Source organism: Gracilinanus agilis, chromosome 3 (genome assembly GCF_016433145.1).
Source record: "Gracilinanus agilis isolate LMUSP501 chromosome 3, AgileGrace, whole genome shotgun sequence".
NCBI classification, from domain to species: domain Eukaryota; kingdom Metazoa; phylum Chordata; class Mammalia; order Didelphimorphia; family Didelphidae; genus Gracilinanus; species Gracilinanus agilis.
The window spans coordinates 361066160-361090746 of NC_058132.1; the positions used below are offsets into that span (position 1 = coordinate 361066160).

A 24587-nucleotide genomic window follows, 5' to 3' on the forward strand; every position below is an offset into this window, starting at 1 on the left:
GGGGGGGTGCAGCGCGTGCGCGCCGCTAGGGCTCCAGCTGCGGGAGGGAAGCGGAGAGCCTGGGAGCGCGCGCGCGCGGCAGCACGAGCAGTAGCGGCGGTGGCGGCAGGGGCGGCAGGGCCAGCGCAGGGTCCTGTTGGTGACGGGCGGCGGCGTGTTTTTCCAGACACCTGAGGCGGAGGAGGAGGAGGAGGAGGAAGAGGAAGAAAAGGAGGAAGAGAAGGAGGGAGAGAAAGAAGAGGAGGGGGAGGAAGAAGAGGAGGAGAAGGAGAAAGAAGAAGAGGAGGAGGAGGAAGAAGAGGAGGAGGAGGAAGAAGAGGAATAGGAGAGACGGGAGGCGCTGGCGAGGCTGCAGTGGTCGTGCAGAGATGTGGCCCTTGGTGGCAGCGCTGCTGCTTGGCACTGTGTGCGGCGGTAAGTGGCCCTTTGGCTCCCCGGGACCGGTATCCTCCCGCCCCCGCCCCGCATCTGGTGGAGCCCTCCTTCCTATTCACTCTCATTTTGCCCTCGGCCCCTGGGGAATTGCGCCCCTGAGGGAGGACTGCTGGGCGGCGGGTGTGTCCGCCCAGTACTGGCCGTGGCTATGGCCGTGGCCGGAGGAGGAGGGAGCGAGGCAGGCGGGCGTGTGTGTCCTACACAAACACATAAACCCATATGTTCCCTTCACTTTCACATCCAAAATGGGAACGTGGGAGCAACCATCTCCTCCCCAACCCCCCACTTCGCCACGTCTTCTCAGGGATCCCCTTACCCCGTTTCCCTTCTCCCCCTTCTCCCTCCGCTGGTGCCGACGCAGGTCTTAACTCCCCTTGCCACCTCCGAAATGCAGACACCCGAAAGACGTCAAAACATTCATTTTCTAATCTCCCCCTCCCTCCAAAAAAAGAATGAGATGGGGGAGGAGATAGTTTACTCTCCCTCCCCCGCCCCACACACTCCATCCCCCTCCATCTTCCCCCCCTTCCCTGGTCTCTATGGCTTTAGATGTATGGGGGGGGGGGGGGAGAGTAGAAAAACATGGGCCTCTTAACCAGTGGAGTACGCATTTTGGTAAAGTAGGGAATACCAGGTCTATACAGTTTACCCTCTCACATGTTCTTAGAAGGGAAGAGGACATGAAGGACACAGTTAAGTTTTATTTCCTAGTCAACCTTAGGGGAGAAAGCTTACTCTGGTTGCTTTTTTGACACTGGGATCGAGGCCCAGATAATTGCACCCCCCCATCCCCACCCCAATTAACCACTTCAGAATACTATATATTCTTCACTCAAGCTGCTTACTTTATTTAAACCACCCACATCTTATGCTCCAAATATGTTAAATAATATCCAGTAGTAAAAAAATAATTTGCCTGGGGATGGGGGTGGGGGTGGGGATATTGCCCAGAGCAGCCGGTTTTTTAGATTTTTTGGATCCAAAGCTTTGTAGGTTCACCACACTTTGGAAAATGTCAGTGGTTTTGAGGTTACTGTCATGTTTAATATCCAAGATCTTTTATCCAAGATTTTTATGTTAAGCTTTTTGTAAATTCTTGCTGTAATATACAATGTTTCTGCTCTGAATAACATACAGTAATAGCAACAATGAAGTTGATTTGTGGAGAGCAAAAGTAATTTGACTCTGAACTGTGTACTGCCCTTGAAGTTTTGTTGATAATGGGGTATGACTTTAGATTATTATAAAGATTCCAGGAGATCTGTTTCACTTCTTTTCCTGAACATCCTGCAATGAAGAGTTGTTAGGTTATCCAGACTCCTAATATCCAAATAGTGCATTATTGAAATATTGCAAGAGATACTGGCTTAAAAAATCGTCACCATTCTTGTAAGGATTCCACACTTGTCATTTCAGAAAGCCCTGCATTTACATTTTCATTTAAAAGGTGATTATGATGTAATATAAAGCGTTGAAATTTCAGACTAATTGTTTAATCAGACTTAATTTAGTCAAGTCTAGTCTGAGTAAGTAAAAGGTTGAATTAAAGAATATTTTTTAAACTGTTCTTACCCTCAGAGCGTATTGTTAGAAAGAAGTAGTATAAAAGTAGCTTCCAGATAGAGGTCCTTGTGGACCTGCTTTAATGCACAGGTAAGAATCATTTGTAATTAGCCACATTCAAATATAGTTGCATTTAATATGTACTTTAATGAAAATATATGGAGAAGGGAAAAAATTACCCTCAAAAGTTGAGAGTTTTTATAGTCAACGTGCCTGTAAAATTTGGTTCAAATAGATAATAAATAGGACATACATTGATTTAGAGTGAACTCTCCTGCTTAACACAGCGATAGGCTTGCTTTCAGTTTCATTTCTATTAAGTAGGTAATACTTTTTTTCTGTAGTGTAGCAACTTTTCTACACTATCATTGTTTTCCATTGCAAGGTGAATTCTGATCTTAAAATTCCTTCCATCTGAGCACGATAAAGCTGTATTAAACCTTGTGGCATTTTATTACAAGATATACCCTCCGATAATGAGTTATTTTCTCTGTACAAAGGTGTTTTTTTCCTTTTGTATTTTTGAGCCTACTCATGATCTATTGCATTTCCTCTAAAAAGGCATCATCACTCTTGTTGTCAAGCATTTATTTAATGCAAAATTGATAAATAAACCAAACAAACTTCAGATAGCTGATAACAGGTATATAAATTGCCACATTCAAGAGTTTTCTTTGTTATGAGCATTTTAAATCAGTTATGCATGACAAAAAAATCTTTACTCTGAGCAAAAGAGTAATTTGGTTTGTTCAAAACAAATTGCATTTTTTCTAAGAAATATAATATTTTTAAACATGAGTTGCCATTTTAAAGAAGTAAATGCTTATTTAAAAGTATATGTCTGAGGATGGCCTAGTAGTCTGGAGGTAGAGTTAAAGGATTGTAGTTCTTACTTGCCATTAGGATACTCACTCATGCTGTCATCTGTGTTTTGGCAGATGTTTTATCTTTGCCACTGAATTGGAAATGGAGATTTGAGAGATAGGTTATGAGAGATGAATGTTTCCCTTCAAATTGATAAGTAATCTATAGGCTCCCAAATCATCCACACAACAAAGCATCAATTCTGGTTTCTCAGTGTTAATGCTACTACTGCAATACTAAGACTTTGTTACAAATTATTTTAGTAATAAGTTTTAAGTGTTTTATCACTCTTTTTAGCATTTTCCTTCCATTGAGATTACCTATAGCTAGATTTTCCAAATTATTTTCAGCTCATTTCTCTTGTCTTCCTCTAAAGTCTTCATCATTAGGTAGAGTTGACTACAAGTTTTCAAAAGCTATGCCATGGAGCACAATCTCTGCCCCAGTGGAAAGGTTTTCAGTATGATGAACTTGATCTGTCTTCCAAGGACCAGCTTGGTTAATTCTGAGCTTGGCCTCAGGGTGATGAATTTTTCAGCCATAGCAACTCTCTAAGACCATCTACTATGCCTAGAGGGTTTGCGATCTGTGTTGGTGAAGACTCTACCCATACTAGTGAAATCACAGATCCTTGCAATATTGATGGAAGCATTTTTCATATGTTAAACATTATTGCAGACATTTCTATGTTGTAAAAAACAAGAATAATAATGTTAGAACTGATTAGTTTAGCAATTTTATTTTTACAAAAGAACAAGTATGTGATATGCAATCCTTTAAAGTTGGGGAAGCACTTTAATACATTATCTAATTTGAGCCCCATAATAACCTTGTAAAATAGGTTTTAAAAATGTTTATTCCATTAGAGAAACATTCTGTTCCTATAATATCATGACCTGGATTTTTTCTTTATAGTTTTCTGGCAAGTGGGACTTTGTTTTGGTCAGTATATGTGTTTCCATTGCCTTAGATAAGGTTGTATTGGTGTAACTCCCTCTCCTAATCCCTATAAGCAACTTCTCTTCAATTTGCAATCTTAAGGTTAGCTGGGGGCTGGGACAATTGAGTTAGGGGACAGGCTTTGAACCTAGGCATTTTTGACTCCAAAAAAACCTCTCATCCATTTTTCATAATGCTTCTTGAGGAGTTTAATGTTATTGAAGTAAAGGAAATGAACTTCTTTGGCTTCTTGGCAACATAGTGAAATGAAAGGTAGAGGAAGCACTGCACATTGGAGTTAAGGGACCTGGGTTCAAGTCCTGACTATCTCAGTTACTGTACGACTTTGAACAAGTCACTTTTAGCTTTCCTGAACTTAAGTTTCCTTGTTGATAAAATGGAGATTTTTGTAAAATGCAACAAAACCTGTTATTATGGTCCAATACAGTTATAACTTGAACCCTTAGAATTCCATCAGGAATTTCAGTGATTTCGAACAAACACAAACATTATTTGGAGGGGGAGGCCATTGTATGTTCCTGAATAGAATCAGATCTTGTATTTTTGGGTTGGGGAAGAAAAGAAAAGGTTTGATCCATATTAAATCAACATTTAATGAGTTTCTATGTACTCAGTGCTTTGCAAAACACAGTGGGGGCCAATTTGAAGTAAGAAAATTCTAGAAGTTTAGATTGTAATTCAGCTATTAGGATCCTTGTTTTCAGCATAGTATCTTGGGTATTGGTATTTCATCCATAACTCTGTTATTGTACTACATTAATGCCTTGGATCATAGGATTTAAGAGTTAGAAAGGACCTTAAATATATATCATAATTAAGGTCCCTTATTTTGTTGATGAAGAAACAGAGGCCTATAGCTAGAAAATGACTTGCCTAAGGTCACTATAGAGTAAATGGCAGAGATGAAATTCTAATTTAAGTCTTTTGGTTATATATATGCAATACTCTTACCACCACCATAGTTGTCTAACAGGGAAAAGAGATCTTAGGAATCTCATAGAAACATTAATGAAAATCATCACTTATGTAAACCCAGTTCAGATGCTTTTTATTCTCCTGTGACAACTTGATTTAATATCTTCTCTTCTTTAAAAATAATTCCTCCTACCCCAAACTTTAAATCCTTTCTATTTTCTTACCTGTAAAATGGGTATAATCATAGCACTTACCTCCAAGTTGTGAGGATCAAATGAGACAATATTTGTGAATTGCTTTGCAGACTTTAAAGCCCTATATAACTACTAGTGATACTGCTGCTGCACCTTCTGTGTTCTTATCACATTCTAATTCGAATTATAATTATTTGGATATGTCATAACTTTTTATTAGATTTCTTCAACAAATTAAAAATTTTTAATGTTCATTAAAGCCATGTGAAAGATGTTTAGATAAAGAAAAGGACCTTATCCTCATGCTTTACGGTCAAGTAAAAGCTATGACCCATATACAACTAACTATAATTGAGAATCTCATGATAGATGGATGAGATGTGCATTCAAAGTACTTTAGTAGTCAGAAGATACAAAGAGTAATTAATTATAGGTGAAGACAGGGGCAGGAATTGTATCTTGAATGAGGTAGCATTTGAGTTAGGCTTTTTAAAGGATGAGTAGGAATTTAAAAAATCAGAGGCATTCTAGGTATAAGAGAAGAGAAGGTACTTAAGTGTTCAAAACCAAAAAGAAATGAAAGATGTCTCCACCATTCCCAAGCATTTTATCTTGATTTCCAAGAACACCAAAGCTAAAAATTATTAGGAGAAGCATTATTAACCTTAGAATTCATCTCTGATCTGCCTTTGGCCCCTCATCTGTTTCTGTTAAGTGGAAGTTGACATTCTACCACAGGCATATCAACACAGAGCTGGCCCACTCTAGAAAATCTTTCCAACTGCATGAATCTATTCCAACTCAGAATTAATTAGATTGGCTACACGAGTTCTTGAGCTCTATATCACTGACATTCAATAAATGCTTAAAATGTCAGAAGACACTGAAGGGCAAAAAGAGAACTGGGTTGGAGGGGGAACTGGGAACTTCTACCAACCCCTTCCATTCCTTTACAATAAATATTTAACTCGTAATTATAATGCTGTGGAAGCCAGGCCTTGGTGAGCACTTATAGTATTATATGACTGGATCAGCTCTGGATTTTCAGATAAAGATTTGTTCATTTGTTGTATAATTCCTCTGAGATGTTTTTAATTTTAGGGTTTTGTTAGTAGTAGAGGAAGGCCCATTGATCAAGGCTTACCAAAAACCTCTTTTGATGGATTCCTGACAAGCAGTTTTAATTTGTAAGATTTGAGGAGATTAGAGCCAGCAGATACCTGTGTCTACAACAACAACAATAACAGTAATAATAATTCCTTTGTATAGAATTCTGTAGCTACTGTTACATTTGATCTTCAGGTAAGGAGTGGAAGCCTGTTTGTCAACTGAAGATCTGACTCACTAAGCGTTCTTTGTCACTCCAACATAAATTTTGAGGCTCAGGATATTAGGAGAAGGTTTAAGTTGTTCCTAGGCTATATACTTGGATCTTCACCAGAAGTCTTAGGGTCCAGAATGCTTAGTAGTTGGCTCTAACAATTCTTTCCTAGTTCATTTGAATATTCCTGTGTCATTCTGACATCATTGTTAGCTATCTTTGTAATACTTCTGTCTGATTAGGTGATGCTGGTTTTGACTGCTGCTGCCAAATCTTGAATATGCAGAAACTGGTTAAAAATTTTGGTGATTATCCATTTCTCCTTTGGCTTTTTCTTTGATATCTTTCTTTTTTCTCTCTTTCTGATTTTATATCTGAAGATGGAATAAAGAAGGCATAGGAAAGGAAAGCCAAATCAGACCCTTTGGCTACTTAATAACTCATCTAGAGCACTAATGTAATCAGCAAACAAATTTATTAAGTGCTTACTATGTTCAAGACACAGTGCTAGGCAGTAGAGAAGGCTGAAACTGAAAGTTATTAATGATGAGATTCAGATTATTAGTGGGTGGATTATCCCAATTATTTACCCAGGTCAGTCTTGCTTTCAATTTATTGACATTTGTTCTACTTAATTGCTTCAGTTATAATAAATTACCTGATTATAATAAATAATCCAATGTAATTAAAACTACTTTCTCTTATCCCTTGTAAATCAGTAAAAGGAAAACACTAGATTCTGTGGTGCTGGCAGACCATTCCTCATTTACTTATTTATTAGGAAAGTTAAACTTCAGAAGAAAAAGTGCTTTTCATTGCTTCTGCATGCAATGACTTGCTTTTCTTTGTCTTCATATACTAGACCATGCCTTATTTGTGCTTGTTTCATTCCCTGCCCCCCTACTTTCTATCTAATCTTATGCTTATTTTACATAGTGGGTGCTTAAATTGTTTTTGAATGAAAGAACCAGTACAACTTCCCTTTCAGAGGGAACTTCAGGCAACTTCACTCAGGGGAAATAAATAGCCAGGCTAGGAAGGCTGAAATTGTAGAAGGTTTAAAGATATAGAGCTTCAGGACCTTAGGAATACATATATATATATATATGCATGCATGCTTCAAAGAATACCTGGTAATTCAGAGATCTGTCAGAAAAAGGTAAGCTATGGATACTCATGAGGTCAGAAGCCCCAAAGTTAAAATTTAGGCCTTTGAGACAAAGAACACCCTTCAAGCAATTTATTGTTAAGATTCATAGACTTCTACATGCATTTTGTGTTGATCTCCCCATATCCAGTGAGGTATTCAAGTCAGGTATTGGCCCTATTTTTTCATAGATGAATAAACTGAATCTCAGGTTAAATAACTTGCCCAAGGTTAAATTTCTAGCAAAGTGAGAAGAGAGCCTAGATCTTTAGACTCTCATTCCTTGTTATAATACAAATCCTTGACTAGAAAACAGAATTTAATAAGGAAATAAGACAAAAATTATTTCCAAAGGGAGTAGTGAGACCGAGAAATACAACTTAATGTAGTTAAAAAAAAAATCCTCTTACTTTCCTTCTCAGAATCAGTTGATTGTAAGGCAGAAGAATGGTAAGGGGGTATGCAATGGTGGTCAAGTGACTAGGGTCACATAGCTAGGAAGTGTCTGACCTCAGATTTGAACCTGGGATCTCCTGTCTCCAGGCTTGCTATCTACTGAGCTACTGAACTAGATTTTTAAAAAATATAAAGAGGCTATCTAGACCCTGCATGTTTGGCCTACAAAGAAATCTAAACATACCTTTAGCAGTGGAGAAATAAGAAAAGTACATAGGATAAATAGTCTTTTTTTGTTTCTTTAAAAAAATTTTTTTGATAGTCTTACAGAAGAAAAATTAAGCAGGGAGCATGAGACAAGATAGAACATTTCTTTTTAATTGCTACAAAGGAGGCCTTTGAGTGAAAGAAAAGTACTCTGTAGTAGTACCTTCAATCACCCTCCCCCACCTCCTACCTCCTCTCAAATCCAGCATTATTGTAGATAAATACAACAGTGGCAGGAGTCAGTCTCACTACTTATGCCTTATATCTCTTCATTTCTCTAATAATTATTTTGCTCTTGTCTATAAATATTATTTGGTCAGTAGAATAGAAGCAGAGTGATATGGTAGAAAGAATGCTGAATTTGGAGTTAGAGGACTCAGATTTGACTTTCTGTGTTGTTACTACTTGTGTCTTCTCTGACAACTGCTCAACCTATTTGAGCCTCAATTTTCTCATCTCTAAAATGCAAAGGTTAGCTAGATATGATATCACATGCCTATAATCCCTGCTGCCCCAGGAAGCTGAGGCTGATGGATCATTTGAGTTTGGGAGTTGAGCTGCAGTGGACTAAAATTAGTTGCGTATTCACACTAAGTCTGCCTCTAGTATGGTGAACCCTCAGGGAGGTGGGGAGATAGTGCCACCAGCCTGGGTAAATGGGCAAAGTAGAGCAAGGTCAAACTTCCGTGCCAGTCAGTAGTAGTTGCTGTCTTCAGCTGAATCTGGTTAAAAAAAAATTCAAAGATTGGACTAGAATAACCCTTAAGGTAGTTTTTAGCCACAAATCCATGACTTAGCAAGTATTTATTGAGTACTTTTTATTATACTAGCTTTGAAACAACTGTATTTTTGGGAATTGGTCCACTTTTTGGCCAAGAGCAAAGAGTACCAGATTTTTAGTCAGATGACATAGGTTCAGGTTCTGCCTGCTAGCTATACAATTTAAGTCATTTAAGTGCTCTAGGCCTCAGTTTTTCTACCTGTAAAATAGGGATATTATTTTCCTAGGATGCTAAAAATATGTTATATTGGTGGGAATAATTACATTGAAACTATTTTTTACTTTGTTATATTTTTTAGGTTTTTCATCTTCATATAACAAATCTTCATCTGTCATAAATAATCTAGTCTGTCAGTTTTTAAAGTGTGATCTGAGGACATCTGTGATTCCCAGAGATTCTTTCAAGGGATCTGTGAGGTCAAAGTTGTTATAATAGTACCAAGACGTTTTAATTTCTAATACAGGAAACATAATCCACATAAACAAATCCTCTCTTTTAAGTCTTCGGAAATTTTTAAGATTGTAAAGGGGTTCTGAGACTAAAAGAAGGTTTGAGAAATACTGGTGTAGACCAATGACTGTAAAACATGAAGAGTTTGGTGTGGACCACTGTTACTTCTGTTCACATAGTTGCATGGCAAGCTAGTTGCTGATTATTATTTTCCTTTCCAACTTCTATTGGAAGGGGTCAACTGGCAACTTGTCAGAATGGAAGGGTGGGTGCCATGTATCTCACTCATTAGAATGAATAGCTCTCTTGGTCTAATTTTTAAAAAAATCAATGTGAAAAGCATTTTATGGTATCTTGGAAGGAGTACTTATAACAATGATTTTGGAAATCCATTGCTGAACAGTTTTCAGTGAAGCGTGGGGGTGGAAAATACCATTCAGTCGTATATAACCCTTTGCATACAAAATGTCTGCTGCAGTCTGTATTTAGCAGTGTGAAAAACGGCCACATAGAACCAGTTTTCCTTGTTAGCATTCTTAGACTTTCCAACCTAGTGGAAAGATGTGATTCATTCGATTTATTTTGTATATTAGCCACTTTCCTGGAAATGTAGCATGAGGGTGGAGATAAACTTCATGTCATTTTAGCAGGTTCTATTTAGAGAAAGTATATAGAAATTGAGGCTGAATGTAATACTTGGCTTGCTTTTCTGTTCAGAATTTGTTCATGGTGAGGACATGACACTTATGTATCATCAGCAGTCAGGAGCACACAATTGCTCCGTGGCTTTCAAAGTTGGATACTAAATGTTCATGGCCTAACACAATAGTTGATTCTCTTCTGTGATTCCCTCCCCACCCCAAATGTATCATGACATACACTTTGTGTTACCGGGAGAGAATATGGAAAAATTGATGCTTTGAAACAGCAACAGTGTATGTTACTGTTTAAAAATTATTGAGTTATGCTTGTTCTTGCCTCATGCTGCATTATCTGATTGCTTAGTTTTGTCAGTAATAAAACCATTAATCATAAGAATTCCTAGCATATTCAGAGTATACACTGCACAGTTCTAGAAGTTAAATAAAACAGTTGTTTTTTTCTTTTCTAGGTTCTGCACAGCTGACATTTAATTCAACGAGAATTGTGGAAAAAACTATTTGCAATGAAACTGTTGTACTTCCCTGCATTGTTAGTAATCTAGAGTTGAGGAAACTTAAAGCCATGTATGTAAAATGGAAACACAAAGGAAAAGAAATTTTTACATTTGATGGAGTTCTAAACAAGTCCAATTCCAGTGATGATTTTAAAAGTGCAACAATTGCATTTTCACACTTAACAGAAGGAAATGCCTCTTTGCAACTGAAAACGAGTGATGCTGTCCGTGGGAATTATACTTGTGAAGTTACAGAATCAAATAGAGAAGGAGAAATAGTAGTGGAGCTAAGGTATCATATGGGTAAGTTGTGTAAAAGCTTCTACTTTATTCATATTGCAGTGAACCATGTCTCACAGAATAAGGACAAGTATTGAATGAATCTGAAACAAAACTCCTTGAAATCAAAGCAGGCTATTAATAATATATGTTGATGTAATGTTTTACAGCTTTAAGGGTTGCAAATCTTGTTTATTTCCTGTTAAGCATTTCACACTGAAGTATACCTGGTGTCTGTGGTTTTTTTTTTTGTTGTTGTTTTTAAACAAAATTTAAATTGTGAGGTTGTGTTCTTTGGACAAGTGACCCTCTTATTTTTCAGTCAGGAATTACTTCATTGAGGTAGAAAATTCACCAGCCCAGTCTGTTGTGTTTTTTTTTTTATCACTACCCAAAAACTACAGTTCTCCAAGTACCCTTTCTACATTTAGTTGCCTGACCTTTTACAGATTTTACATTTTGACAGAGGAAAGGTAGGGCCAATGCTATAGACTCTCAATGGGAGGGAAGAATTTGAGACTTGAGACCAAATATTGAGAAAGATAACCTTGTCAACATTTTCCATCCTTCCCCTTTTTCTGCTTTTTCTCCATGCATGTTGTCTGTACACTGCTAGCTAGGTGCTAGCCAAGATGCGTGTCTGACTTCATCTGATTTAGCTGAAACAGTAGCTATAACTCTCATTACTAATGTCCTTCAGTCTGCTATGGTTAGTGAGTTTCTAGCAGTTAAATCATTTATTCATTAAGCATCTACTATGTACTAGATAATGTACTAAGTGCTGGGATACAAAAAGAGGCAGAAGGTCCTAACCTCATGCCTTCTGTTTCCTTTTTTTGCTGTCTGGCCAACTTAACCAGGTATGAACACATCCTGACATTGGATTTTGTTTTGAGATGTTTTTTAAAAAGATTAAAAAATTTTCCAAACTTAATGCCAAATAAAATGAGTATTTCCAAATATGTAAAAGAAAAAAAATAGAGATTACACATGAAACTATACATCTCTTTTTATAGGCAGCTTACTTTTTTCTCAAAATATGTTATAAAACTAACAAAACTTTGAAAGCTGTCCTGCTTGTCTCTGATTCTTTCTTTTTTTACTCCTATAGATTTAAAAATGCTCAAATGATCTTTCCTTTCTTAAAAAAAATTCTTTTGGTTACCTTATCTATAATCTAATTTTCCTATCTACCCTCAGACTAAAAAAATAAAAGAAGACAAACCATTATTACAATTATGCATAGTTAAGCAAAATATTCACATATTAGCCATGTCAGAGAATCACCTCTTTGTCAGGAGATAGGGAACGTGCTTCATCATCAGAATCATGAAATCATACTTGGTCATTTCATGCCATCATTGTATTTTGGGCAGGCTTTTAGATCAGAAAGTCCCTGGGTTGTACTTGAAGAACCATTATTTTTAGACCTGGGAATTAGATCATTCAGTAGCAGTAACTGTTTATTCTTATTTCTGCTGTATATACCTTACCATAGTGAATTTTTTCATCTAGTATGGAATATTCTAGTTAATTTCACAAGAAATATTTGTATAATAGGATGGTAGAAGAAGCTGTTAAGAAGCCTAGAGTAACTGGAGGGCTTCTTTTTTTGTTTTACAAATATCTTTTTACTATTTAGATTGCATATATACCCCAGGAGCAAAAATCCATAAGTCATCTACATTTTAATGTGAATTACTTTAAAAAATAAATCTGATATTGAATTATGATTTATATGACTTAGAGATTAGAGAGTTTGATATGGAAAGGAGAGAAGTGCTGAGAAGAGAAAAGATACATTTTGAAGCCACTTTAGGTAATATAGACTTGGGTAGAAGTAGAGCATTGAAGTTGTAGGAATGGCTTTTGAGTACCTGTGAAAAGCATGAGGTCATTGGTTGCTTATTTGGGGAGGTGGCATTGTAGACATAGGAAGTGAAAGGATGCCAAAGGCAGACTATAGTTTTGCCTAGGATTCAAGGCAAAGTCAGAGTAATTCACATTAATAAACATTTCTAGAGAGATTGCCTCACAGTTCTTTGAGGTGGGTATATACTGAATTTCAGGGCTTTCTCTCTCTTTCTCTCTCCCTCTTGCTTTCCCTCTCTCCCTCTCTCCTCCAGCTACACATATATATTTACAGGTAAATAATTTTATATAATTTATGTGAACATATATCTGCATATGACTTATACTATAACTTAGATATGTGCATATACATGCATATACTTCAGATTATTTTCCCAGAATTAAAATTCATCAAACTTTTAAAAACAACTTAATATTTCTTTGATGATTCATGAATGAACTGAGTAAAGCTTTTTTAGCAGCTCTCATTGTAATTTGAGAAGAAGCTTTAAAGATTTAGACAATAAAAATTGATATCTTCTAGGAACTTAATTATTCATTAAATGAATATATGAATGGTAACATTTCTGTATTGCCTTAAGATTTATAAAAACTTTACTCTCAATAATTTGTTTAGGTAGTTGTTAGGAGGATTATTATTATGCTCATATTACAAGTTCTTCATTTGTAATTGGGACTCAAAGAGATGAAACAAATGAAATTACTTTACTTTTTCATAGTCATACAGCTAGTAAGTTTTAGCACTGAATTTAGATCTCTCAACTGTGAGATTGGTGATTTTTCCTCGCCTATGTTGCTAACACATGGAGTATTGTGGAAGTAGCATTGGACTTGGCTTCATAGGGACTGGGTTCAAATCACTTCACTTTGTACCTCATTTTCTTCATCTATAAAATAAAGAAGTTGTCCTTATATTCTGAAACCCATTGGATTAGTAATCTCTTTCAATGCAAGATTTTATGATGACTTCATGAAAAAAAATACAACTTTTTACTTTTAAATACATAACAGGATGGTATCTCACTTTGAAAAATGAAAAATTTATTTGATCAGGAAAGAACCCCAATTGTAAGCTTTGGGGATACTATAGATACCTTTTTTCCATTTTTGTGTATTTGTAACTAAAAGTATAAGTGAGAGTACAAGTTTTGGTTAAGAGAATTATAATTGATAAATGTGTGGATAATAAAGAATTTGTGGATTTATTTTATTTGGCAGAAAAATACCATATATGGAAGATATAAATAATACATTATATTTATTTTTTATTTTTACTTATTTTAGTGCAATGTCTAGATGTATCATATATGGTAAATTCCTTTTCTCTGAAATGTGACACAATTTTGCATACATTATACTTAGTTATTTTTATTATTATTTATGTTACTTTAGTGACTAAATAGAACATAAGTGGTAAATTGCTTTTCTCTGAAATATAAACATTTGGAAAGCTAAAAAATTTTTAAAGAAGCTTTAAACAGTTTTTTACTATTGTTTCCTTTCATGAAAGATAAACCTATATATGTATATATATGTGTATATATATTACTGTTGTTATAATATGACAAAACTGAAGTAGTGTAATGTGCCTTCTGAATCATCAAAGACAGACTAAATTGTATTGAATATAATTTTTAAGATGTATATTTTTTGTATTTTCATTCTTTTAAATTGTTGATCTATTTGTGGCATTCTTAATAAGAATATTTAATCAAATAAATCTGTACTTCATTCTGAATAAAATGTATAGGAATGAATGAATGAATGAAACACTTTTTGTGCAAAGCACTTGTATAAGTGCTGGAGATACAGAAAGAAAATTTAAAAAAATCTGTGTTTTCAAAGAGATCACATTTTAATAGAGGAGACAACCAGTACATGGAAGTTTTCAGCTATGAGGCAAATGGAAGGATCCCATGGTTCTTAGAGTACAAAGGCAAACCAGATATGTGTTAATTCCTCTTCTTTAATGCCACTTTAACTAATAAAATCATATAAGTTTTATATTGCCATTTAACATAACCAAGGACTTTGGTGCAAAGAATTTTCTTTTCTTGGTATTCAGTAGATGTGGCTGCAGGAATTGCAGGGGCAGTTGTCAGGCTACATCTTCAAAGAGGTTATATCCCAGGATGATGGCTGAGGGAGTATACTAGAAATACTGCAATCTCCAAGGCTCTTAAATTCAGAGTCCTGAGCTGTCTATCATGGTCTGAAAAGAGATGGTAGTCAAAATGGTGGTGTTAGTTTGAATTGCCTAATAGATATATAGAGGCTTCTGACTCTTGGTGTGCCTTACTGCTTCAGCTAGACCAGCTTTCCTACCCTGTGTGCCACAGTTAGTAGTGTGGACTGTTGATCTATTCTCTACAGGTATCATTCCAGATGATGTTCATAAGAGTTGGGCTAGAAGTCAGACCTGTGATTAGAGTTGTGTTCCTACTCCTAGGGTTCCTGTTATTGTCTTCCTATTGGTGGCAATTGGCTAGCCATTGTTGGTGGTGGTGAGGAGGAGGAGGTATGCCCTTTTCCCATAGTGATTTCTCTCATTAATGATGATTTCCAGGGATGGAGTAGAAGCAGATCTTAGGGTTTGGGGGAACTACTAGTTCTCTAGGATCTTATTTAGGATCCTAGGCTGTCTTGATCAGAGTCTGAGAGGTGATGGTGGTCAAAGATAACTAGTCACATGGTAAGATTTGTACATGAGATAGTAATCTTGAATATAGGATGGTATATAAAACTAACAGTGTCTTCCACAGAGTAGATGCTTAATAAATGTATTGTGGGAAGAGAGGCTGGAACTAAGGAGATTCTTACGAGTATTTCAGATGACACATAATACCGGTTTGGATAAGGGTAGTAACCTCATCAGTGGAAAGTAATGAATAGAAACTAAAGACTTTAGAGAACTGATATAATTATATTGAGGCCTTGGGATGAGTAGGACTCAAAGATGACCCCAAGATTTGAGTATAGGTGTGTGCAGCAAAATTCATTTCCCATATCAGTATGACTAAGAATAGCAGAGGCCATCTAGTTCAATCTGAACCTGAAAAAGAAGGTGTACCCCACATATGGATATCCCACTCTTTCTTGAAGATCTCAAGGGGGAGGTACCCAATTCTGTCCATTCTACTTTTATCTGGGTGGTTTTTCATTCTATCTATTTCATTCTATCTCTGAAGTAATAGTAAATTAGAGAAATCAAGGAAAAGAATGTTTTGTTATAAAGATAAATCAAATTTGAGCATCTTAAATTGAGATATGTATCCTAGTCAGGTAGTCACAAAGTGTCAGTCCTTCCTATTAAGTCATACTTTTATTCTAGGTTCAGACTTGAGCCAGACTCACCACTTGCTTGATTGAGATTATTGTTTATTAACAAGGGCACTCAAATACGACATGTGCCACCATTCTATCATCTCTTGTCCTTTGGACCTTACTAACAGTGATGGTCTAGTGATGGGAAGAGTCATAGGTGGTGATATATCTTGGTCTGGTCATCATCATCAGCTTTTTCTGCCCTTGTTATAGAGCTTAGGAGCCCTACTCTTCAAATTTAGAGGGAAGAGCTGGCTGAATGAGCATATTTTTATTGTTTTTTCCTAACAAGAATCAGTAAAAGTTACTATCCTGATCCAATCAACTTTTAGCATAACAATATCAATACTTTTAGCATTACAGAACATAGCCATTCTATGAAAACTACAGAATTCTTTTGTGAGATCTTAAATGTGGGCATCTTTTCAGGTTTGTTATTGATAAGCCAATCATCTTATAAAGTTAAGTAGGTTATAAAATTATAGTCACAGTTAAGGAAGGCTAGGCCTCATATCAAATACTGCCAACTTGGTATTGGTGGGGAAGGGTGATTCTTATCTGGAGTAGATAGGGGATATCCAAGTCTAAGAAGTGACTGTGTGGGTTCCCACAAATAGGTCTATGTTGACTCATGAAATAGCCTTTCAAAATGCAAATTAATCTTTACAAATATTTTTATGTAATCATAATTTTAAAAATATATTCCTCGATTTATTGAGTGAACTATCTCTTGCATCAAAAAAAAATAAAAAAAGAGAAAGAAAAAGGAGTTGAGAAAAACTAAACAAAACATTATCCATCTGAGAAGTCATATGGTGATCTGCACCAGTCTTCTGCCTCTCTAAAAAAAAGGGAGGAAGGTACTGGGATATTTGCTCATATCTTCTTTGGTGATAAGCTTGGCATCAAAAATATGTTTTATATAGGGTACAGAAATCATAAAATGATCACATTTTTGCATTCCTCCAAGTTGCCAGAGGGAGATATGCTATAGGCAACTGGAGATGAAGATCTGGAGCGCAGATGAGAATCATGGCTAGAGACATTTTATAGTCCATAAAGAAGTGATAGCTGTAGTCAGGAAGTAGAAGAGTTTGCCAAGGGAGAGAGTAGAGGATGAAAGAAGGACAGAATCTTGGAAGCTCTATACCTATTAGGTATAAGAGAGAGAAGAGTAGACAATAAATTTGTTTGAAGAGACAGGAGACTGAACCGTTCTTAGATATAAGTGACAACTTGAAGAACTTGCTGATGGAGAGTTAACATCTTTAAAAAGGACTGGGATATTTTCATCTAAAGCTAGGAGGGTGGTAGGGTCCCCAGCCTTCTCTCTGCCCTGTTTCCCCATAATACATTCTAGCCTTCTGTCTAGGCTGGCTCTTTTTTGGTGGTATAGTAGACATTTTATTGGAATAGGTGACCCTGGGTTTAGATCATTGTCATTGTGATATTTTGGAGGGCATTTAACTTCTGTGGGTTTTATTTTCTTCATCTCTAGAATTAAGGAGTTGGACTAGCTATCTCTTAAGTTTCATTCTAGCTTTTTTCTATTTGTTTTATTCTGCCAAGGCTGGTAAACACCAATGATAACCTGCTCCTTCCCCCTCCCTTATTCCCAGTGCTGTGATAGTTGTTGTTCAGTTGTTTCAGTTGTGTCCCACTTTTTGGGAACCCAGTTGGGGTTTTCTTGTCAAAGATACTAGAGTGATATGCCATTTCCTTCTCTCATTTTACAAATTAGATAATGGAGGCAAACAGGATTAATGATGTACCCCAGGGTTACACAGATATTAAGTGTCTGAAGTTGAATTTGAATTCATATCTTGACTCCAGGTCTGGTTCTCTATCCATTGGACTACCTAGCTCCCTCTGTCTAGAGTGATAATTGTAGTCTTCCTTTAGAATGGAATTGGAAGTTTCAGTTCCACTCTTGTCAGGTTGTCATCCTGAGATTGAGAATGGAAAGAATTACAGATTTGATAATTACTGAGTTATAAACTATCCCAGAATAACATTTCTATACTTTCCTTTTTCTCTGAACCCTCTAAAATCTACTTTATGTTATTTAAGTTATTTCTCTACCTAGAATTAAAGACTCTTAGAAATGATCTCATACATCATCTCGATCACCCTTCCATGCAATTCTACCTCCTTACCAGATGTTCACCTAGCCTCCACTGAAATAATTCCTTTAATGGGTAGCTCATTATTTAATGAAGTATCTCATTGCTTTATTGAATAGATATAATTCATATCTTACTTCATTTACATTACTTTTATTTCCAACATAACCCTTCCCCTGGCCCTACCCAGTGGTTAAACCTCATGCCAAAGATTTTTTTTAAAAGAAGAAAAAAGAAAACCAGTTTGACAAAATGAACCAATACTTCAACTAGTCTGACAGCATATGCAATATTCCATACATATAGTTTACCATCTCTGCAAAAATGGAAGAAGGGAGGTACATTTTCTCAGCTCTTCTTGAGGGCCAAGCTTATTCATTATAATTAAAGAGCATTCATTTTAGTTTATTGTTCTTTATGTTTACATTTGTAACACCAGCATCAGTAGCCAGGAGACAATGGAATCTTGGACAGTAATGGTTTAACTGTCATTTTCTGAGGATACTGAGAGCTTAACAGCCTCCCCAGAATGACAGTTTTGTCATTGTGTGTATTATTTGCCTCGTGCACAGATAAAATTGCCAGAAAGTATTTCTTTATGTTGTATCCAAACTGGCCAATATGTAACTTTAACCCATTATTCCTGGCTTTGTCCTCTGGAAATAGTGTATTTGGAATATCTCTTTCATTTTCCACTTGCTAACCATTCCCAAATTAATCTTAAGTCTTTTTCTTGAAACAGTATCAGGAATTTATTCAGCCTTTCTTCATAAAATAAATTCTGGACTTTTTACCATGTGGTCAACATCTCCTAGAAACACTGGTTTTGTTAAAGAACTCATAAAGTATAATGTTCTTTTCTTTTGACTTTTTTTTAATTCCAAATTCTCTTCCTACCTCTTCCCTCACCCATTGAGAAGCAAGAAATATGATACTTATTATACATATGAAGTCATGTAAAACACTTTTCTTCATTAGCTATGTGCCAGAAAAATAAAGGAGGAAAAAAGGGATTCTTTAATTTATGCTATTGAATCCATCATTTCTCTTTGAAGGTAGATAGTATTGTACATCATGAGTCCTTTGGAATTTTGGTGGATCATAGTTTCGATCAGTTAACTAGGTATTTCACAATTGACAATATTGCTGTTTATTTTGTAGATAGTTCTCCCAGTTCTGCTTTTTTCACTTTGTCAGTTTATATAAGTTTTCCAGGTTGTTCTGAAACTATCCTCTTCATTTCTTGTAGCACAATCCATATACCATAACTTTTTTGTCTTTCCCCAATTGGTGGGCATCCCCTCAATTTCCAATTCTTTGACACCACAAAAAGAGCTGTTATAAATATTTTTGTACATATGCATCCTTTTCCTTGATCTCCTTGGGGTATAGACCTACTAACAATATTTCTGAGTCAAAGGATATGCACAATTTTATAGCTCCTTGAACATAATTCCAAATTATCCTACAGAATGGTTGGATCTAGTTCACATCTCCAACAGTGTGTTAGTTTATTTTTCCAAATCTCCTCCCAGCATTTGTCATTTTCATTTTCTGTCATGTTAACCAATCTTGTGGGTATGAGGTGGTACCTCAGATTTTTTTTTTAATTATTGATTATATTTGACTCCCGAAAATTGCTCATTCATATCCTTTGACCATTTATCAACTGGGGAATGGCTCCTATTTTTATAAACTTTGCCGAGTTCTCTCTATATTTGAGAAATGAGATCTTAATCAGAGAAAATTATTGCAAATATAATATTCTAACTAAACACATTATTCCCCATTGTAGTGTAACCAATACAGAATATGGGATTCTCACTACTCTTTATTTGTACTTTGAATGATCTGTGATTTCATTTATCTGAGCATTTCTTTCACTGAAGCACATCACAACTCTTCTAATGCTTGCCTACTCTATTTGATTCTTATCCGTACCCTCAAATAATTCTTCCTTTGGGGGTCTAACCAATGTTCTGGGGTCCTTTCTAAAGAAATTGTGAGAAAAAGCAATGTGAAATACTCATGCAAGCTATTTGTTTGGTAACCTTCACTACTTGGTCAGGCCACCTTTTCCTTCTGTCATGCATCTCTAGAGAGGAAATGTGTCATAGTGGATAGAAGGCTAATTTTGGAGTTAGGGAAGCCTACAATCAAGAACCTAGGATCAGACACTACCTGTGTAGCCATGTTTGGTCAAGACACTTAACCTCTGAAAACCCAACTGATTAAAATGGGTTTCTATTTGCATATTGGAAGGAATTTACATATCAGGAGTTCCCATGCTAAAAAAAACCAGGGCGTGAATCAAAAAACAGTGATTCAAAAAATATCTCAAATAATATGCCATGTCTCCTGCATGGTTCATTCTGTATTGGTGATCTGTTGCATGTACCTCTCCATTGCCCTTTGTATAACCCTTGCCATTAATCTTTTTGTATATTCAGAAGCATAACATGACTGGATTCATTGTTAAAAAGATAGATGTTATATTTCTAGTATAATAGCATTTGTCTTGACTTAGCAATTTTGACAGCCTTTAACTGTAAAATTTGGTTCCTTGTGCTTATGTTTCACATCTTCCCTTAAGGATTTTCATGTGAAATGCTGCCAAGTCAGAGTCTCCCTTATCCTATACAAATACAAATGATTTTTTGAACCTGAATACATGACTTTATATTTATTTATTCTTTTATTTAGTTGATTTCATACCATTTTTCTAGTCTACCTAGATCTTTTTCAGTCCACATTCTGTCATCATTTCAACCAGCTTCATACTGTCTGCAGATTTAATAAGCACAGATTCAGTGTGTTGTTCCTAGTTATAAAAATCCAATATAAAAAAGTATTAAACAAGACAGGGCCAAGGGCAGATCTCTTGGTAGGACATGAGAGAATTTCCCCCAGGTTGACATTAATCCAATCAAGGTCTTGACAAATTTGTTTTGAATCTGTATTGCTGTCTGAAACTTAAAGTGTGAAAAATATTCAATAAGTTACCCTTAAACATGCTTTCAAATGGTCAAATGTATTTTGATTTCCTCCCCCTTACTCCCCATGGATTTGTCAGGAGGAACAAGAGGCTTCTGGGCAGTGATGTGACCTGTCAGAAGTTTAGAATTTCCCTTTCCCTGGTAGAGATTTTCCTTCCTTCCCCAAACTACAAAATAGAGTAACCATGAGTTTTAGTCAACTAGAAGATTTAGAGAATGAGGATGGTCAGAATTGCCTTGGGAAGTGGCACCAGTTTTAAAAGTATTAAGTTGTTAAAAAAAAAAAAGTATTAAGTTGTTTGATAGGAAAAGAATTATTTTGAAGAGATGGGAAGGTGTTAAATAGAGTTATATGTTGCTTGAAGTGGTCATTAGTAGAAATGCTAACATGTTAAGAATTTATCTAAGCCCTCATACTGGACTCTTTCACTCTAGTGGAATTCTTATCCAGGCTTAATGGCTCCAAGGTAGCAGAGTTTGATGGCATCGCTTCTCATCCTCTGTAAAAGCAAGAGTAAGGGGCAGCCAAACATGCAACTACTGGATGCTTCCCCCTGAACCTGAAAGAATTGGTCCTTGTATAATATCTCAAATATTTAAGAAAAATTTGATTGCTCATGATTTAAAACTGAGGCTTTTACCTAATATTCTTGTTCTTCTATCAAATATTGATTATTAAAAATGTGCCATGGTGACCTCACATTCATCTAAACCCCATTGCCCATATTTGGTCATCTTATCCACAAGAATATTTATGAGAGATTTTGTGATGGACTTTACTATACCCAAAGTGAACAGTGTCTGCGGTATTGTCTTGGTGGACCAGCAGGTGGGATCTGTGATTCCTTCCATCAACTTGGGGAATTGAAGTTACCAGTGCAATTCATAACTACTGTCTGATTTAGTAAATGACAAAATTATTGACCTAGAACAGAAATGAACTTCAGGAGTCATCTTATCCTCTCTTTCATGTTTCATTTAGAGAATTGAATCTGAGGTAGATTAAGAGACTTGTTTAAGGTTATACATGTAGTGAACATATTAGGCATAATTTGAAACCACATTCTCAGATTTCAGGGCCAGAGCTCTTTTCACAATTCTACTTGTCTCCCCCCCAAATAGGCATATTGAGATTAAGGTTATTCAGCCAATGCCAAAGGCAGGAGTTGAACACGGCCTTTCTGGTTTCAAGCCCTATGCTCTGTCTACAATGGCACATTGCCCCCATCAAAACAAAATTATGGCATTGTTTGAATACTTTTTGTTCTACCAGAGCATTTGCAACTCTAGCTCAAAGTCTTAAGTACAACTTTCATTATCTCCTAAGGCAGCTAAGTGGCATAGTGGGATTTGAAATCAATAAGATTTGACTTCCTATCCTGACTCAAACACTAGTTTTGTAACTCTAAGCAAGTAATTTAATCACAACCTCCTCATCTGCAAAATGGGAATAGTAAAACACCTCTCATGGATGTTGTAAGGATCAAATGAGATAACATATGTATGATGCTGCAAATCTTAAGGTGCCATATAACTGATTTAGTACCTGTTTCAGTTGTATTGATGTAGCAAGATTAAGTACTTTTTGAAGTTTAGGAAAGAACTTTTTTTTAAAAGAAAAGACAAAAACATTTGTTAAAAATTCACCTGCTTCAGAAATTCTTAATAATACATTTAGCTTAATACTAAAAATATATAACTATATTCAACCTTGGATTGATTTTTAGCATTCTATTTTAACATATTTTAAAAATGAGAATTTTAAAAATATTTCTGGCATAAATATAGTATAATGGGTTTTTTGTGGGGGTGTGTAAAAATATCCTTTTAAGTAGATATTATATGGTCAGACTTAAATTTTTAAGAGACAAAAAGATAGCTGTTTAATAAATTTCACATTTTATTGCTAATATTTATTTTTGACATCAGAGCATATTTTGGTAGGTTATTAAGAGAGGAAGACAGTATAGTGCAAGAGAAATGAACACTGGATTAGGAGCCAGGAGACCTGGTTTTTCCACTAATTAGCTCTGTGACCTCGTGCAAAGCATTTCATGCTTCACAAACTCAGTTTTCTCATCTTTCTGGGTAAAAAATCAAGGGTTTAGATTACATGGTCTCTAAGGTCTCTAGTTATGAAACTTTGATACTGTAACTAAAGAAATGAGGCTGAATTAATCTGTGGTTTAAGACTCCCATCACCTAACTATCAGCCCAGTTAGTTACATCATATACTTGTCTGTACATACATGGACAAAAGCACTAGCCATTTTTCTATGCAGTACATTTTTTTTTTACTCATTTGACACCAATTCATAGAGATTTTTTCCTTTACTACTTGCCTCATTTCCTGCTTCATTTTCTAGTTTTCAATGATATACAGACTCAAACCAGTCAAAAGTGCTTGTATAGGCTGCTTTTGCCTTATTACTGTAAGATGTTACCTCTAGGAACTGCATTTGTGTGTGTATGTGTGTGTTTGTGAAAAAATCAAGAGCGTCAAAGAGACGTAGCCAAGTCATGACTATAATTTCTGCATCATACTCTGGAGGAAAGAGCCCTAGACCTATCAGGAATACCTGGGTTTTGTTTCAGATCTTCCTAATGCTATCTGTGTAATGCTTGGCAAATTACTTAACCTTTCTAATTCTCAGCTTCCTTATCTATAAAATGGTAATAATAATACACTGTCTATCTCCCAGGATTGTTGAAAGTGCTTTTGTGTGTTGTGTAAATGTGACATTTGTTATGCTCTTCATAAGTGGAACTGGAACTGGAAAGGAGGGAGAAGACAGGGCTGAGTTAGGCACAGAGGGCTGGGGTAGTCCACAGTTTCCTTGGAAGGATCCAGTTCCTGCCACTTTGAACCTGAAATAATCTCCAGTGGCATATGAAGCTTTTGTCAACTCTGCTTCATCTCCATCCCTGCAGTCATGCCATGGATTTTATATCAAGGAAGATCAATTGATTAACAAGGATTTATTAAGCATTTAATACATGCCAGGAACTGTTCTAAGGCCCTGGAGAGAGAAAGAATAAGCAAAAACAGACCCATAAGATCTCATAAAGGAAACAACACACACGTTTATAGTTAGTGTATATGTGTATATATCTTCAAGTATCCTTTCCACATTGCAACATTTCCCATCATGATTTCGCTATATTGGGGTCAGTATAAGAAATTAAATGAGTTTTTTTTTTAATTTTGCAGAAGCTACAGGAGACATAAAGGCTCAAAATGTAGAGCTATCTAAACATTGACCTACATATAGCCTGGGACCAAAATATTTAACCCAAATTTTATAATAAGATACTGTAAACACCCAATAAAAGAAAAAATTCAGATTTTTTTTCTCTGTTATGAAGAGAGGGCCAAAATATTTTGAGAATATCCCAAATCACAGGACACTGAGCCCTTAATTCCCTTGTTGTATATATGTTATATATACACATACTTGCATATATATATATATATACACATATATAAATAAAATTATAGATGAGTTATAGACATATAAACATATGTTGTGTGTATGCCTGTGT

The 24587-nt window shown here is 35.8% G+C and overlaps 1 protein-coding gene across 4 annotated transcripts in view; it reads left to right on the forward strand.

The window, feature by feature from the left end:
* The first annotated feature begins 286 nt into the window (after positions 1–286).
* Positions 287–24587, forward strand: part of CD47 (CD47 molecule) — a 66610-nt gene continuing 42309 nt past the window's right edge. For all 4 annotated transcript variants that reach the window (XM_044670108.1, XM_044670109.1, XM_044670110.1 and 1 more), the window contains exons 1-2: positions 287–414; positions 10406–10753. In XM_044670108.1, coding sequence (XP_044526043.1) covers positions 369–414; positions 10406–10753 — 394 coding nt within the window. In that variant the 5' untranslated portion in view covers positions 287–368. The remainder of the gene's footprint in view (positions 415–10405; positions 10754–24587) is intronic.